This window comes from Suncus etruscus, chromosome 5 (assembly GCF_024139225.1).
Source record: "Suncus etruscus isolate mSunEtr1 chromosome 5, mSunEtr1.pri.cur, whole genome shotgun sequence".
NCBI lineage: Eukaryota > Metazoa > Chordata > Mammalia > Eulipotyphla > Soricidae > Suncus > Suncus etruscus.
Window position 1 is genome coordinate 7,209,580 of NC_064852.1, and position 17,759 is coordinate 7,227,338.

General features: G+C 47.4%; 1 protein-coding gene across 3 annotated transcripts in view; it reads left to right on the plus strand.

Moving 5' to 3' along the window:
• ASTN2 (astrotactin 2) overlaps nt 1-17,759 on the plus strand; it is a 1,116,661-nt gene that overhangs the window by 811,889 nt on the left and 287,013 nt on the right. For all 3 annotated transcript variants that reach the window (XM_049774120.1, XM_049774121.1, XM_049774122.1), the window contains one exon: nt 14,442-14,566. In XM_049774120.1, the coding sequence (XP_049630077.1) occupies nt 14,442-14,566 (125 nt within the window). The remainder of the gene's footprint in view (nt 1-14,441; nt 14,567-17,759) is intronic.

Consider the following 17,759-nt stretch of genomic DNA (forward strand, 5'->3'; position numbering starts at 1 on the left):
AAGTACTGTAATGTTTATTTGTACATCATGTGAAGATTTTAGGACCTCTGCATTCTCACTGTACTTTCTTCTTTACTAGTGTGTTTTTTTAAGTATCACACATGATCTTATTTTGTAACAATTTCTTGTACCCCATTGTTGAATATAGTTGTAAGTGTTTATTTTTCATTTAATGATCATTATTTATTTTAGGTAAAATCTCTATTCCAATATTTTAATTTTAATTGGGCCATTTAGGTGGGAAGTGGGAGCTACTCCCAACATCATACTGGGGGAATACTCCTGAAAGTGTTCAGGAGAAAATGAGTTTTGGGGGACTGAACGAGATTTATAGATGTGCAAAAAAGTGCCGTAATCCCTGTGCTCTCTGTTAATGCCATTTAAAAATAATATTCTCAGGGTCGGGGAGGAGGGCATTGGGCAGCATTAGTGGTGGAATGTTTCAGTGGTTAAGGGAGGTATTCCTTTTATGACTGAAACCCAACTACAAATGTTTGTAAACATGGTGCTTAAATAAATATATTATTTTTTAAAAATTTAAATTATAGAAAATTCTGAACTATAAATACCAGTTGTGGAATGCACCCTATTTCTGGGGCCTCTAAAGACAGTGCATAGATGGCCAATGAACACAAGAGATTCAGTTTGGGACCCAAATACAAAGAATGACTTCCATCTTTCTTTGAGCTATTTTTCTAGCTCAAGTCTATCTGTATGAATTTTAAAATAGCAAATTGTATTTTTACAAAACTAAGGTTATAAACTGTTCTTCCCCAACAATAATAACCATCATGTATACGCACCCCTAAAATATCAAGAACTTTCTATTTGTCTAAAGCTCAAATGCTCCATTCTTTGACACTGTAGGTTAATATGCAGGTCTTGATGTGTTTATTTTTCACAGAGGGTTTTCTTTTTATATGTTGGTACTGTTGGTCATGTTTGATTATTAACTATTTTTTTTCTTTCCTTTTTTTTTTTTTTTGTTGTTGTTGCTGTTGTTGTTGTTTTGGGTCACACCTGGTGTTGCCCAGGGGTTACTCCTGGCTCTATGCTCAGAAATCACTCCTGGCAAGCTTGAGGGACCATATGGGATGTCGGGATTCAAACCACTGTCCTTCTGCATGCAAGGCAAACACCTTACCTCCATGCTATCTCTCCGGCCCGATTATTAGCTATTCTAGGTACATAAAAACTGAGAGAAGTGTAATGACACTATGTTGACCAAAACATAGCATTAAATGCCTCAAGTCATGCAGCCTAGCAGTATAAAAGCAAAGGAATTCGATAAGCTAGATCATCTAGTAAGATTCAAAGGTTGCTAAAAGTAACATCGACTTCAATTTATTAACTGGGGATAATATAGAATGAATACATAATGATAGAGAATAATACAGAATGCGGGCAGGAAAGGAAGCAAAACAAGAATGGGGAAATGGGGGAAAGAGGATGGATGGTGCGAGGGAGAGGGTCGTGATTACAGGTGGCAGATATTCTTTGCTTCGTTGCTTTTGGACCCATTGAAAAATGGTAGCTAGCCAAAAAAGACCCCCAACCCTGGCGTGTGTGTTTTTGCAGAGCCAGGTGGCTTTCCACCATGTCCTTTTGGGTCAGCGTCCTGGTGTAAAGCGAGGATATCTGCGAGGAGCAGGTACTCGGCCCAGTTCAGCTCCTGACACCTCCCACGAGGGTCTTCCTGAGGAGCATTCAGGTCAATCTCGACCCATTCTTGGAGTTCCACCTGGGTGGGGACAGAGGCAGAATGGAATTTGTGGAGAAGTGCCCTGAGGAAAGACAGTCCCTCCCAGGCGTCCACCAATGTCCGTGGATGTTGAGCGGAGGTGAGGTGGCCCCTGTGTGCCAGAGGAAGTGGCGGTTGAGAGGAAATGGAGGGAGGGAAATCCAGAGTTAGTGTGTGACCCTGAAACATAGAGTGGAGCTGTCAAGCTGACCTTGGCCTCTGCGCCACTGGTCTTCACCACAGCCTCCTCTTCGTCCCGCATGAGCTCCAGCACCTTGGCCCACTGCTCATATGTTTTTTCCACCTCATTGCCTGTGGAGGAGCCCCAGGGTGTCAGAAAACCAAGGAGCCAGAGCAGAATGGGCCCCCTGTGTGGCCTCGGCTCCTCCCTCCCAAAGGCGGCCTCACACTCCCTGAAAATCTGCCACTCACTCTCGAGGACACTGAGCTTGGCTTGCAGCTGCTGCTTCAGCTCCTCTGTGGTTTCCAGGAGACCCTGAAGGGGAGGGAAGAGGGTCAGGAGAGCTGCAGGGGGGAAGCCAGCTCCAGGCCTTCCTGCCCCACCGCCCAGGCCGGCCTCTCACTTGGGTCTCGCTGAACTGCTCTTTCAGGTGACAGATCTTCGCTTGGGCCTTTTCCTTCTGGTTCTGCAATTGTTCTCCACGTTCCTTCTGAAGCAGCACCTGCTGCTTCAGGGCCTGGTTCTGGGCGGTCAGCTCCCTAGAGCTGGCCAGGTGCTCTTGGAACTGGTCCACACACAGCGGCAGGCGGTGGAGAGATTTTAACTGTCCTGGCGCAGGGTCAGCGCCTGCTGGTCCATCTGTGGGCAGAATGCTGGAAGTGAGGCTGGGCAGCAGTGATAGCATGATCCTGAGTTTGGACACGCAAGGCCACTCACAAGTTCAAGGCAGACAGGACATGAGACAATCCGTTAGTTCCCTGTGCAAGTCCAGATGCAATTTCTCTCAGGACCTACGGCATAGTGCTACACTCTGTCTTAAGGCCACTGTCTTATCTGCCATCCCTCTAATCAGAGTTTAAGTAAACTTCTACCCTGTTTAAGGGTCCTGATCTCAGTGCTGCCTTGTGAACTGTGTGTGTAAAGTTCTTGTTAGTGCATGGCTGATACCATCCAGAATCTCTCCTGCTGCCTCATTCTTGAGGCAGGCTTTTTTGTCGAGACCCTGGCAGCCGCAATCTTCATTTCCTGATAAAACTGCCTTAGTTCTCTCTCTTACTCGGGGTCCCAGGAGCATCTACTTCCAGCCAATCAGTGCTACCTCCCCTCCCACCTCCCGCCATGCTGCAGAAGGAGTTACCTTCCTCCTGAGGTCCACTAATTCCTCCTGCAGCAGTGCGACTTTGACTCCTATCACCTCTTGCTCTTCACACAGGTGGGCCAGTCAGCACCTCAACAAACCCTTCTTGGTGGACTGACATTCTATTGTGCAAATAGGGCTCTCTGCTCTCTCTTTCCTCTTGGAATAGGGAGAGGAAGGTCAAACACCAAAGCCCATCCCCAAATTCCTTACCCAAAGAAGCAGTGCAGAAGGCAGCCAACAAAAGGCCAATGGAAGAAAAGAGCCATGCCACCAAATTGGGAATAAAACTTAACATATGACCCAGAGTTTTGGAGCCCTGAGCCCAAGGTCTGGGTTAGGTGAAAGGAGGAGGTTATGGCTCCAGTAGAGGGCATCCTTGAGGGAGGGGTCACCAACCTAGTTTGTCAGGGGGCTCAATCTTGGGCACTTGCCACAAACACACACATTGACCTCATGGGACCATGCTTGAACCTTAGGCTTTCTTACTATTATTCTGGCTCTAGCCAACTGCATCTGTCGCTTCTCTTCGAGTTGCTGATCCAGATATGGGGTTTGGGAGGGGGATTGGGAGGGAATTTGGGGGTCCATCTCTTCCCATCAGTGGGGTCCCCACTAGGATACTCCGCCACTAACGTCGTCTCCACAGAGACCTAAGGATACACTGAAAAGTGAGCTCGTGGGCGGGGCTCAGGGTCTCGACCCTATTGGCCAGGGAGAAATCCAGAACCCCACGAGCCTGCCCACTCCCTGTAGGTGGATGATGACACAGAATGGGGATGATCCGCGCCTATGTCACAGGCCTGGACAGGCAAGAGATGCTCTCCAGCCACCATGCTTTCTTTCCCCAGCATGGGGGTTGGAACCCCAATGCCCAGTGTGGCGGAGAGGAGGGTCACCCCAGGGAAAGCATGTCCTTCCCTGGACAGTACAGTCCTGCTTCTCCCTAGCTCAGCCCAGGACTGTCTCCTTGCCAGGAATCAAGTCCAGGGATCCCCATCCTTGACTTCTTCACTGTAGGTCTTTCCCTTCCAGAAGTTTTTTTCATCATTTTATTCTGAATATTCAATCAACTATCATAACACTTACATTTAGGGAGGGAGAGAGGGAGGGAGGGAGTGGAGGGAGGGAAGAAAGGGAGGGAGGGAGTGGAGGGAGGGAAGAAAGGGAGGGAGGGAGGAAAGGAGGGAGGGAGGGAGTTAGGAAATATGTCTATTATTAAGAAGCAGATAACCCAAGAATTTAATGTTGAGAAGAGGAAAGTCATATGCATGATGACTTTTTAGTAATAATATTGCAAAGTACAGTATGTGAGAGAGAGAGAGAGAGAGAGAGAGAGAGAGAGAGAGAGAGAGAGAGAGAGAGAGAGAGAATGAAGAATAATGTCTGCTTTAGAGTTTAGAGATAGGGGGATGGGGAAGGAAACTAAGACCTTTCCTGGCAGGAAATCTGCACCTGTAAAAAGAAGTGTGTTGAAAATTTGTCTGACTTAAATTCAATCACAAACAACTCTGTAACTATGCACCTCCGGCCATTTAATTAAAATATTAATAATAAGAAGAAAGAAACAGATCACCTGAGGGTTATTTTGTCACTGTCCCCCAAGAACAGAACTTTGAGGGTAGGGGAGGCTGGGACTTGTATGAGCATCTGTTAAACTCCAACAGACCCTGTAGAATGACTAGAATGCAGTCAGGTGCAACTGACCCTCTGGGGGCTCTGAAACAATTGGGCGGGGGGGAGTAGATTTGAGTGCCACCGGAGCAATTTATGTTTGTTCAGGGAAAGGAGGTGACTTTCTTAGAGGACCTGAAGTGTTGGGTGTTTTTGTAATAGTTCTCCTGAAAATGGAGCAGGAGACCAAATAAGTCTGAGAATTTGTGGCCCAACCACTCCCCATCCAGGTTCTAAGTAAACAGATTTTTGGTTCCAAACTTTCACATCCCTCCCAATTCCTAAAGTGGGGAACAGCTATCCCAAACCCAAACCACCCAGTCAGGAGATGTCAGAGCTAAGAAGAGAGTTTTGTTGTTTTGTTTTGTTTTATTTATTTTTGTTTTGGGGCCACACCCAGCGGTGCTCAGGGGTTACTCCTGGCTTTGTGCTCAGAAATAGCTCCTGGCAGCCTCAGGGGCCCAAATGGAATGCCAGGGATTGAACCCTGGTCTGTCCTTGGCAGACACCCTACTGCTGTGCTATTGCTCAGGCCCCCAAGAGCCAGTTTCTAATATCACAGGATACTCTATCTTGGTCCAGATTCCCTCTCACTGAGCACAAAGATTGGTTCCTTGGAAGCTCTGGACATCCTTGTGCCCCGAAGGAAGCAACAGCCCTCATTAGTGTTATAAGTTTAATGTGACCCTAGGAGGGGCTTTGGATAGCCTAGGGACCCTTTCCCCAAAACCCCATCACCACATCCACTGCAAACTTAACTGCCTTCCTTGGGGGAAGGCAGCCTAGAGAGCTGGCTGGCTCCGGGGTGATTTACTTCCCTGAAATACCTCAATTTAAATGCTAATTTCCCCGAAGGAGGGGTGAGGGCCCTGCCTGCTAGTGGCTGTGCATTAATGTTTCCAAAATGCATATTCTTAAATGGGGGTGAATGTGGGGAGCCACGGAAGGGGGGGGAGTCTGGGAAGACTATCAAAGAGGTCAACATTGCTTCTCCAGAAATAACAAGCCAGACACTTGCTGCAGAAATGCTTAGATCAGTGATCCTCAGAGGCCATGGGCAGGGGTGTTTTGGGAAGGGGCAGGCAAGGACCGTCGTGAACAGATTTTGAACTATATGGGTCAGGCCTATGAGAGGGTCAGCAAGAAACTCAGAATCTCAATTGGGGGGCTGGAGCAATAGCACAGCGGTAGGGCACTTGCACAGGTAGGCCTTGCACAGGACAGATTCAGGTTCCCATATGGTCCCTGGAGTCTGCCAGGAGGAATTTCTGAGTGCAGAGCCAGGAATAATCCCTGAGCGATGCTGGATGTTGCTCAAAAATAAAAAACAAATAACTAACTAAATAAAAGAATTCAGGAACAGGAAGTAGCAGGAAAGAGAACCTCTTTGTGCCTCTTCCACTCATCCTCCCATTTTAGATATGAAAACCCCCTGAATTTGGATTCACGTGTCCATGACTTTCACGGTCTTGTCCTTCACACACCAGAGCCCATAGCAACTCTGCTCCCCCCACACCCCTAAAAAAGATTTGCACAAGAGGAGAGAACCAGGAAAACATGCTCTCCCTGGAAGTAGACCTGGTTTCCTGAATGCCATGGTTTTTGCTCTAGACCACAAACATGTCTAGCCCACTTGTACTCTGACTTTCACCCCAAGAAGAATGAAGGGTCTAGAACAATATATCGCACAGCGGTAGGGTGTTTGCCTTGCAAGAGGCCAACCTGGATAGACCCAGGTTTGATTCCCGGCTTCTCATATGGTCCCCTAAGCCTGCCAGGAGCAATTTCTGAGTGCAGAGCCAGGAATAACCCCTGAGTGTCAGTGGGTGTGACCCCAAAACAAACAAAAAACCAAACTGACCCAAGAGGAATGCACATTCATGTACACCCAGAGGAAGGAGATGGCCACCCCCTTTTCCTATTGCGTCGCTGTGAACTCACAGTCACTAGCCCTGGCCCAAGCTCCTTGGGAGCCCAGTACTTGCACACCAGGCTTTGAAGCTTCTTGAGGAAAAAAAATGGGATTTTAGACTGGACTCCTCCAAACATTTTAGATCTGAAGCTTGCTGGAGCTCCAAGACTCAGTGAAAGATCTGAAAGGACTCAGCCAAAAGCCATAGACCCTGTTCCTTTTGCCTCTAGATTTTTATCCTCAGCGACCTCAGCACTGTCCACCCACCACTACCTTCCAGTACATCATGTATGCAGGGGAGCAATAAGTGGTCAAGTACCCAGTGAACTGGGAGTGAGAGGTGGGGTGTTTCCATGCACCCATCAATGGTGAGACTATGTAAGTACTTTGTGGAAGAAAAGCAGATGGTGGACTCAGAGTGATAGCACAGTGGTAGGGTGTTTACCTTGCACACAGCTGACCTGGGAAGGACCTGGGTTCAATGCCCAGCATCCCATATGATCCCTAGAGCCTGCCGGGAGCAATTTCTGAGCACAGAGCCAGGAGTAACTGCTGAGCATCTCTGAATGTAGCCAAGAAAAAAAAAAAAAAAGGAAAAAAGAACCAGATGGTTCCAGAGAGCCTAACCTGAATTGAATTTCTCCCAGCTCTGATAATCAAGGTAGAATGAACAATAGGAGACAGATGGCCAAGAGCAGAGGAGGAGTCAGCCAAGTACAGATGTGGGAAGTACAACAAACCTTTCTCCAAAAGAGCCCTGGGGCTCCATTTTACAATGGGCGAGGTTCTTCTTTTTACTTTTTTTTTAAACTTTATTTATTGATTAATTGATTGGTGTTTTGGGTCACACCCTGGCTCTGCACTGAGAAATCGCTCCTGGCAAGCTAGGGGACCACATGGGGTGCTGGGAATCAGATCTGGTCCCTCCCAGGTCCGCTGCATGAAAGGCAAATGTTCTACTGCTGTGCTATCCCTCAAGACCCTGGACAGGGTTCTTGCCTTGCATGAAGCTGACATAGCTTTCATTCCCAGCACCCCATCATGGATCCTTCAAATCCTCCAGGAGTGATCCTTGAGTACTGAGCTGGGTGTAAGCCCTGAGCACTGCTGAGTGTACTCTCCAGCCCCATCCCCTGAAAAGAAAACCAACCAAACACTGCAAAGAGGATAAATCCACAGGGTGCCCTTTTAGAAAGGGACACACCCTCCACCCCACTTAAACCCCAGGAATTACAGGCTAGATCCTCGATCTCTATGAAGGGATGAAGGGATTTCTCTTTGCTGAGTTTCCTCCGCAGGATCCTTGTCATGTAGATCAGGGAAACCCCAAGAAATGTTGTGAAATAAATGAGACCCCTCATGTCCCAGCTCCCCACCCACATCTAATCCCTGGCGTCTAAAACATACAGTGGAAAAAAATGGAGTGAAGGGCCAGAGCAATACCACAGTGGTAGGGCTTTTGCCTTGCACGTGGCTGACCCAGGACAGACCCAGGTTTGATCCCCAGCATCCCATATGGTCCGATGAGCCTGTCCGGAGCGATTTCTGACAGCCGGAGCCAGGAGTAACCCCTGAGCACCACCAGGTGTGGCCCCAAAGCCTAAATAAATAATTTTTTTTAAATTTACAAAAGATTTCAAAAGATTAAAAATGGAGTGAATTGAGTTCACAAGAGCAAACTCAGATAAGCATTTGGGGGCTGGGTGCAGGGCTGTTTGAAGAAATGATTTCCATGTCACTCTCTGAACTGTGTCATTAAGTTGGACACACATAGAGGACATGCTTGGGCACACGCGAACATGCTTCCAGCCTCCTCTGCTCTTTGGAAACGTTGAAGAAATAAATAACATAATTGCCTGTTTTCAGGCGAGTCTAGGAAAAAGGAACACAGAATCCAGCTTAGCTCACTGGACACGCTCTTCTGAGAGACATTAATACAGGGAGTTCAAGAGCTACTCTAGGGGCTTGGCCGTGACGATAGCCACTTCCTTGCCATGAACTCTTGCCATGCTTCTCCACCTCTCCATCATCATTTTTGATATCTACACTTTGGAATTAGTCATAGCTGTTGCCTTCAGACTTTTGTGCCCTTCAGATCTCTGATGGGTTTGGAGCAATAGTATGGACAGGACGACATATGGCCAAGCTTGGTTCAATTCACGTCATCCTATTTGGGCCTCCAAGCCAAATGGGACAGGAATGATCCCTGAGTGCTGAACCAGGAGATGAGTAACCTCTTAGTAACTGGCTGTGACCCCACCAGGCCCCTACTCTCTCCCTTCCTCCTTTCTTTTCTCCCTCTCTCACCCTCTCTCTCTACCTTCTCCCCTCTCCTTCTCTTCCTCTCTCTCTCTCCTTTCCTCCATCTCTCTTTCCCTCCATTTCTCCCTCTCTCTTCCTCTCTTTCTCTCCTTCCCTCCATCTCTCCTTCCCTCCATTTCTCCCTCTCTTCCTCCCTCCCTCTCTCTTCCTTTCTCTCCTTCCCTCCCTCTCTCTCTCTCCTTTCTTCCCTTTCCCTCCTCCATCTCTTCCTCCCTCTCTCTTCTTCCTTCAGTCTTTCTCTCCCTCTCTTTCTCCATCTCTTTCTCCCTCCCTCCCTCTCTCTTCTCTCCCTATCTCTCCCCCACCTCACCCCCCACATCTTGGTTACCTACCCACAGGATAGCTGATGTTTAACCAATATGATCAATCAATATTATTCCTCCTCAAAATGTAGCCTTTAGAAGACCTGTTGGTTTCCTGGTAGAATTTGACCACCCATTCCTAGAAAACCAGCTCTGAGCATCTGGGCCGCGTCTGACTCTCTGAGCTGTCGCCCATTTTCCCACTTGGGTGCATTCTGGACCCACTGTCCGGGTTCGGTTCGGGTTCCTCCCAGCCAGCTGTGCTCCAGCTGCAGTGGAGGGATGCAAAGGCCCTGGGCGCCCTCTGCTGGCACAGGAGGCACAGAACATGTGGCCACCACGGAGGAAGAGTTCAGGTGTGGAAGTGGAAGGTTTTGGCTGACTTTTCAGTCATTCCCTGCTTCCTTCCTCCTGGCCCCGCTGCCCACCAGGCTTCCCACTGGACTGGGAACACACATCCTTCCTCCTGTGTTTCACCTGCTTCCTCACCAAGGTCCCTGCTTCCTGGAAGTGCAGGGAGGAAAGCTTCCTTCAAGCAGAGGAGACTCAGTTTGCTTGGGGTTCTGCCTCCCAGAGTGTCTCTGGGGCTGATTTTTCCCAGGAGGTCAGTCCTGTGGCAAACAGGAGGCCAAGGATCTGGGAAGATTCAGGCTGAGTAGGTTGTCTGTGATAATGAAGCAAGTGCTTGTAGAAGTTTGAATCAGGGGTCCCATGAAGTGTGGTGAAGCTCCTGACTCAAATATTGCTTCCCAAAGCACTTAGTCTGTTTGTTTTCTTTAAAAAAATTTTTTTTATAATATCTTTATTTAAGCACCATGATTACAAATGTGTTTGTAGTTTTGGGTTTCAGTTATAAAAAAAAGAACACCCCTTGCACCAGTGCGACCTTCCCACCACCGATGCTCCCCCCATCTCCCTCCTCTCCCACCCCCTGTCTGTATTCGAGACAGGCAATCTTCATTTCCTCATTGGCTGAATGAGATTTCTGCCTGGCCTCATGGTCACATCAGTCTCCTGACATGTCCAGCCAGGTTCAATGCAACCTTGAGCATGTATGCACCTCTTTTTCCAGCTCCAGAAGCCCACAAAGTGGCCACAGCCAAGAGGGCATTCAACACTACTCAGAATACTGACCGGGACTGGAGACTCCTGGCTCAGCTCATGGGTGCTCCATCCCAGCCACATGCCCTTGAATTGTGATGCAATTTGTCTTTCCCTTTCCCATCTTCCAACTCGGTAGTTCCTCTTTAAACAAAACTAATTTACCAGGCCATCTCATATATATGTGATGCAGAGGAGCAAATCCTGGTAGGCCGCATGCAAGGCAAGTGCTCTACCCACTGACCTATCTTTCAGACCCTCCAAGGAGGGAGTCTTAAGGGCTTCTGTTTTATTATGTTAGGTGAGGATTCACTTGACATTAACTTTCATTACTTTCCTTGGAATGTTGCCTGATTCATTAGAACATGCCATTATCTTTCCTGCTAAAGATGTTATCTCAAAGGGCTAAACTCACACAAGCAAGAAGATCCAATCGCTGCCACTTCATGGTCTCCTGAGTAACCTCCAGCATAGAAGCAGTAGCCCCTGATCACCATCGGTTGTGGCCCCAAACAAAACAAAAAAATAAAACAAAACAAAACAAAAAAGACATTGTTATCATCACTGTTTATTGTGATTTCACTAGGGCAAGCTAGATCATTTCCAGAAAGTTCAGTTTATAGATAAAAAAAAAAAAACAAAAAACCTGAGGCTTCAATGGCTTCCTCTGAGTTAACCTGCTTGGATTCACAAGGTCTAGTCTTCAATGTCCCCTCACAAATTTGCCCCTGGGATCACTCAGGGGACAGACCCTGACTAAGAAACATCTAGTACTCCCAAAGTTCCTCCAGAGTCAATTCTACATGACTGACCTATTACTATGCAACTTCGCTGAGAAGGGAAAATCTGTGTTTTTTGAGGGAAGATCTTTTCACAAAAGAAATAAATCAGTTCTTAGGGCTCTATTCAGTGGTACTTGGTGGCAGACACTGGATGTCACCAGCTGTCTTCTTCTCTTTGCATTGGTGGTGCATAATGGCAGATGTACCAATGGCCACAATGCCCCCCCCCCCAGGTAGAATTCAAGACTACTTTTACTGGATAAAAGCATAATATAAACAGGATCAATGCACTTACAATTCATAAAGGGACACAGTGGGGCAGCTGAGATATACCCGGACCCAGAGCACATGGTTCCCCAAGAAACCTACCACCATGCTCTGCATGACAGGCAGCCATCCCAGGCTTGGCTGCTGACCTCACCAGATCTGCAATCACACTGACCTGGGTTCAGATCCCAGCAGTGCCACCACCCCTGAACATGTTACCTCCTATGGTGGGATGCCATGAGCTTGACCTGAGAAAATAGGCCCAAAGCGCTGAGCCAGGTCTGAGCAGATCAAAGGATTCCAGGCATCATTTTCTACAGATGTAAGTGAGGGTAGGGTTATGCTACTGTGGATGCAAATAGTGGGGACAGCATCTCTGCACAGTGACCAGGTCAGGGGTCAGACACAGTGGAGGCAGGTACTGAAGCTGGGTCTCTATGGCAAGCTTTGGTGGTGCCTAAGGCAGAACATGCAAGGGCGTTTAAACAGTGGCCTGGTCTCCCGTCTCACACTGCCGGTGCCTCTGCCTTTGAAGCACCTGCGGTCCAGGCTTCAAAGGCATCTCTTAGACTCACACAGCAGTGTTGCTTTCCTTTCTGATTTCTTTTTTTTTTTTTTCCCCTTCAATTTTTATTGAGACCAATGTGAATTACAAGTCTTTCACAGTTGTATTTCAGGTACATGGTGACAGTGAATTAGGACCATTCTCACCACCAGCATCGACCTCCCTCCACCAGAGTTCCCAGCATGCATTCCCTACCTCCATCTTAGCCCCCTGGACTGCAAGCATAACAGGTCCCTTTTGTGTATAGCTGGTTGTAGTTTGGGTGTCTTTTTGTTTTTTTTTGTTTTTTTTTTTTTTTTTTTTTGGTTTTTTTGGGTCACACCCGGCAGTGCTCAGGGGTTATTCCTGGTCCAGGCTCAGAAATTGCTCCTGGCAGGCACGGAGGACCATATGGGACCCCGGGATTCGAATCGATGACCTCCTGCATGAAAGGCAAACGCCTTACCTCCATGCTATCTCTCCGGCCCCAGTTTGGGTCTCTTGATTCTGTTGTCATTGACTTTGGTTTGGGTTTTTAGGTCTGACCATTTTTGATTTCCACTTAATGCTCCTGAGACCGCTTGCCCACTGGGTCCCATCCACTTGTTTTTCTTTCCTTTTCTGATTTCTGTTTTCTTTCTTCTCCCCAGTTTCTTTTTTTTTTTTTTTTTTTTTTTATTTTTTATCTTTATTTAAACACCGTGATTACAAACATGATTATAGTTGTATGATTACAGTCATGTAAAGAATCCCCAGTTTCTTTATCCCATATCTCCATACCATAGGCCATCCCAGGAGACAGAAGACTGGGTGAGCTATCAGGGCTGAATCCTGAACAAAACGTTGGATTCCAAGATGGGAAGTGGTGGTTGAGCCGGAGCTCTGGTCTTCTGTTTTCTGTTGCATGTGGACAGAAGGAACTGATCAGCACCACACTCTCTTGACTATTCCTTCCCTCCCGTTCCCAGTCCTCCCCATCCCTCCTCCTCCATTTTAGGTGGTGACTAGTGTCTGTCTTTCCATGGAGTTCTGAAGTGAACAGGACCATAGAACTCAAACTGGAATGCAAAAATGTCTCCTTTCTTCCTTCCTTCCTTCCCTCCTTCCTTCCCTCCTTCCTTCCCTCCTTCCTTCCTTCCTTCCCTCCTTCCTCCCCTTCTTCCTTCCTTCCTTCCTTCCTTCCTTTCTTCCTTCCTTCCTTCCTTCCTTCCTTCCTTCCTTCCTTCCTTCCTTCCTTCCTTCCTTCCTTCCTTCCTTCCTTCCATTCCTTCCTCCCTCCCTGTCTGTCTGTCTGTCTGTCTGTTGCATTCTGGGTCCCTCCTTGCTCCCTCTTAGTAGTGGGAAGGCAGCTCTGCTCCTTGCAGGTTGTTCCTCTTGGGAACAGTTTTGTTTTCTAGATCAGCTCAACCACCAACCACATCCCATCTTGAAAGACAATGTTTGTACAGGGCTCAGCCCTACGCTCACCAGTCTTCTGTCTCCTGGGATGGCCTATGGTATGGGGTTATGGGATAAAAACAAAAAAAACTGGGGAGGAGAAAAGGGCAGAAATCAGGTGACCTGGTTTTGTTTCTAACCCATCAGTTTTAAGGGAGCAAAAAATTCTCCTCTAAATCCATTTCTCCTCTAAGCCCACACGTCAGAGGGTCCTTCCACTCACTCTCCTGGAAACGTATATGCTCTCAGACCTTCCTGAGTGTAGGAAACCCACCTCTTTCTTCCAGCAGCCTGTGCTACCCTCCAGCTCCTCACTTATTCCCCCTCACCCAGCATTGCTTAGAGAAAGAAAGGGGTGCCTAGTGGGCAGGCATGTGGCATGCAAAGCTTTATACCATTGACTTTGGGGTGGGGTGGATCACTCCCAGTGACACTCAGGGGTTACTCCTGGCTAGGCGCTCAGAAATCACTCCTAGCTTGGGGGACCATATGTGATGCTGGGGGATCAAACCGTCCATCCTAGGTCAGAGTACTCAAGGCAAACACCCTACCACTGAGCCACTGCTCCGGCCCCGAGCCATTGACTTCTATCCCAATATAGTTTGCTTAAAGATGAGAGACTTGAGGTTCTGAGAGGACAGCAACTTGCTGAGGACCATTCAGCTAGTAAGAAGGACATCAAGACCCCAGGGTTCACCACACCTGTGGACTCTCATTGGCACTCGTTATTAGATATGACACAAGAAAGCCAGGGACTTACCAGTATAATCACCCCCTTCACTCATCTCTTTGTTTTTTGTTTGTGGGAGGGTCTCAGAACTTACACCTGCTTCTGCACTCAGGAGCCACTCCTGGCAGTCTCAGAGAACCCTCTGGGATACCAGGGATTGAACCTGAATCTGAGTCAGCCACATGAAAAGCAAACACCCTCCTTGCTGCACTATTGGTCCAGTCCCTCATCTCTATTCTGACCAGTGCTCCTGTCTGAGTCCCTCACAGTCTCACAACCTCCTCTTCTTCCTCTCTCCTCCTTTCCACAGGGAAAACAACTTCATCAAAGACTTTCCTCAGTTGGCCGATGGGCTGTTGGTGATCCCGCTGCCAGTAGAGGAGCAATGTCGGGGGGTCCTCTCTGAGCCCCTCCCAGACCTCCAGCTGCTCACGGGTAAGACATACGTGCTAGGTCCTTCCCAGCCCCTGGTGTCTGGCATCAAGGAAGGAGTCTGAGGTCTTTTCATTTGGTGAGGGACAGGGAGGTGCAAGGGTTCTACCAGGATTTGGGTTACTGCTATGTGGAATTAGGGGATTCTCCAAAACCCCAAATTCTGAGCAGAAGTTGGCACTACTCACCTGAAAAATCTTTTTTTTTGGGGGGGCGGATTTTCTCCTGGAAAATCTTGACTTCACTGCTCATATTCTTAACTCTAGTTGCCAAGATGTACATCCAACCATAACGGTAGAGAATCTCTGTCCCCATCAACAACATCCTTCCTTTCACTGTCCCCTCCCCACCCAATCTATGATTTTTTTCTTCTTGTTGTTTTTGGACCACACCCATTGATGCTCAAGGGACCATATGGGATGCTGTGGATCAAAACCAGGGTCAGCTGTGTGTAATGCAAACACCCTACCTGGTGTTCCATCGTTCTGGCCCCCATTCTATGCTTTTTTTTTGTTTTTTGTTTTTTTGTTTTTTTGTTTTTTGGGCCACACCCAATTGATGCTCAGGTGCTCAGGGGTTACTCCTGGCTAAGCGCTCAGAAATTGCGCCTGGCTTGGGGGGACCATATGGGACGCCGGGGGATCGAACCGCGGTCCTTCCTTGGCTAGTGCTTGCAAGGCAGACACCTTACCTCTAGCGCCACCTCACTGCCCCCCCGTTCTATGCTTTTTTAAGCACCAAATTTTTTGGTTGGTTTGTTTTGGGGGCCATACCTCGTAGTACTCTGGCGCTACCCCTAGCCCTGCACTCAGAAATGATGCCTGACAGCTTAGGGGACCATATGGGATGTTGAGAATGGAAAGAAGATAGGTTGTGTGGAAGGCAAATGCCTTGCCCTCTGTGCTATCGCTCTGGCCCTGAGCACCTCATTTTTTTTTAAATCGTTTTGTTTTGTTTTTGTAACCAGAGTTGCTCAGGGGCTATACCTAGTTCTATTTGAGGGTTGTGCCTCATGACACTTGAAGGATTTTGTAGTGGCAAGGTTTGAAACTGACTCTTCCACATCCAAAGCCGGCATTCAAGCCTTTGAGTCACCTCTCCTGTCCCAACCTCCACTCTTCCAGATCAGTGAGAAGCTTGATGCATCTGGTTCTATTAGTGGTCTGAATTTTAGGATGATGGTTTGGATTAGGAGATGCCCCATAATCAAACTGTTGATTTTCCAAGAGTTGAAATCCTGTAGGTAATAACCACAAAAAAAAAAAAAAAAAAAAAAACCTCTTCCCTTTCTTCCCAAAGAATGAAATCACCTTAATCCCTGAGTAGGAATATAGTGTCAATTAAGATGGAGTTAAGGGGGATAAGTAAAGGGTAAGTGAAAATGGTTGTGGACACCCAGAAATAAGTGTTAGGAGCTATTGCTATGTACCAGAGTCTTTTCTAGGTTCCATACGTGGCAGAAATAACACAGATTGACCATGGCCCTGATCTCTAGGAGCTGACCTAAGATCTAAGGTTCCAGGCAAAACTCCAGGGAGGACTGGTAGTGGTAGGGTAGGGGGGAGGACTGACAGATGGGAGGAGGCCCAGGGAGGAGTGATAGCAGGAACAGAAAATGATTTCAGAAATGAGTAGATCGTTAGAGAAGGTTTTTTTTTTCTTCTCATAAAGACATCATGCCACTGAGACGTGAGTTAAATCAGCAGCCAATACAATTGGGCTCTGCCTCCCTCTCTTGGGGACGGATTTGATTGCCTGATTCTCCTCCACACTCGGGAAAAACATTCTAACCAGCCCCACAGGCTGCCTTGTTGGGTTCTGGGATTCAGTCCTCCTGGGAAGAGTCTTTTCTGGGCCCTAATGCAAAGCCTAATCCCTCCCTCTCAGCTTCCACCAACTCCCCTTTCTCTTCTGGCCTCTGCAGAGAAAGGCCAGCCTAGGCAGAACAGATAAACAGAGAGGACAAATGGATAACAAAATCACCTCGCTCCAGCAGACCATTCTTTGAGGGTGATCATGAATATTTTACTTGGAACTGAAAGCTTCCAAAAAAATTACATTATTCCTGAAAAGGCTAAGGAGGAAGGGGAAAAAAAAAGTTGACAGTAATGGACAACTTTAATACTGCAGTAATGTCCAGGAAGAAATCATTAGTTCCGACGAGATTCTCATTTTAATCGTGGTATCAAATATCTCTTTAAGTGCTTCCGCACCAGGGGACAAGAGAAAAGGCTAGAAAATGTGCCTGCCGTTTGCAGAGGATACATAACAACAATAATAATAACCGCCTATGTGACTAGCATTTTTTTCCTCGTCTTTCCCCCCTGATTATAAAAAAGGAGAGTCTGCAAAGCTGAGAGGAGAAAATTTAGGAAATGGAGATGAATATAGATCAGGAAGCAAGAATCTTGTCTCCACCCACGACCCACAATTAACCAACCACTTGCCCATATTTTGTTGTTCCATTGTCAAGTTTCTCTAGTTTCCCCAAACACACACCTGTGTGATGACCTTTGGCTAAAAAACAGGGTCCCCCCTTGGTCAGAGAAGTTTGATTTTTGTTCTCCCGAAAACTCCTAGAGTTTTATATAAAAGGGAAATCTCTTCACAGCGAAAGAAATTCTATTTGCAAAAATGTCATGTTTATCTTCCTTTCATCGCTATTTTTCAGCCTTGCTGAAAATGGGAACTATTTTAGGCATTTATCTGGCCTGTTGCATGTGTGTCCCCAGTCTCTGCATTTAGGAAACAGGGGTGTATGTAGGAGGCAGAAGGAGACAGGTCACCAACCAGTCAGCCATGGCCTCTGTCACAGTTGTTTCACCCCCACCCTGGTGTTGGGGGTCTCTTGGAAGGGTGAACTGACACCCAGAACATGTGAAACTCAGCAAATTCTGGAGTCTTACAAGAATTCTGGAGCCTTACCAGGTACCTGGCGAACAAAGGCCATGTGTGTTACAATATTGAAGAAGGGGATGGAGATACCCTGGTGTCTACTGTCCCCTGAGATTTTGCTTGCTGTGACAAGGGCTTAGAAACCTGCTCTGTTTTAGGAGAAAGGGATCTTGCAAGCTGATTGGGCAGAGATCTAAGGCAGGCTTGGGGTGAATAGAGATTAGATATAGGGGTTTAAGATAAAGCTTTTAGCCCCATACTCTGGGCTCCAGCATCTATTCCACTTGGCAGAGGTGGCCAT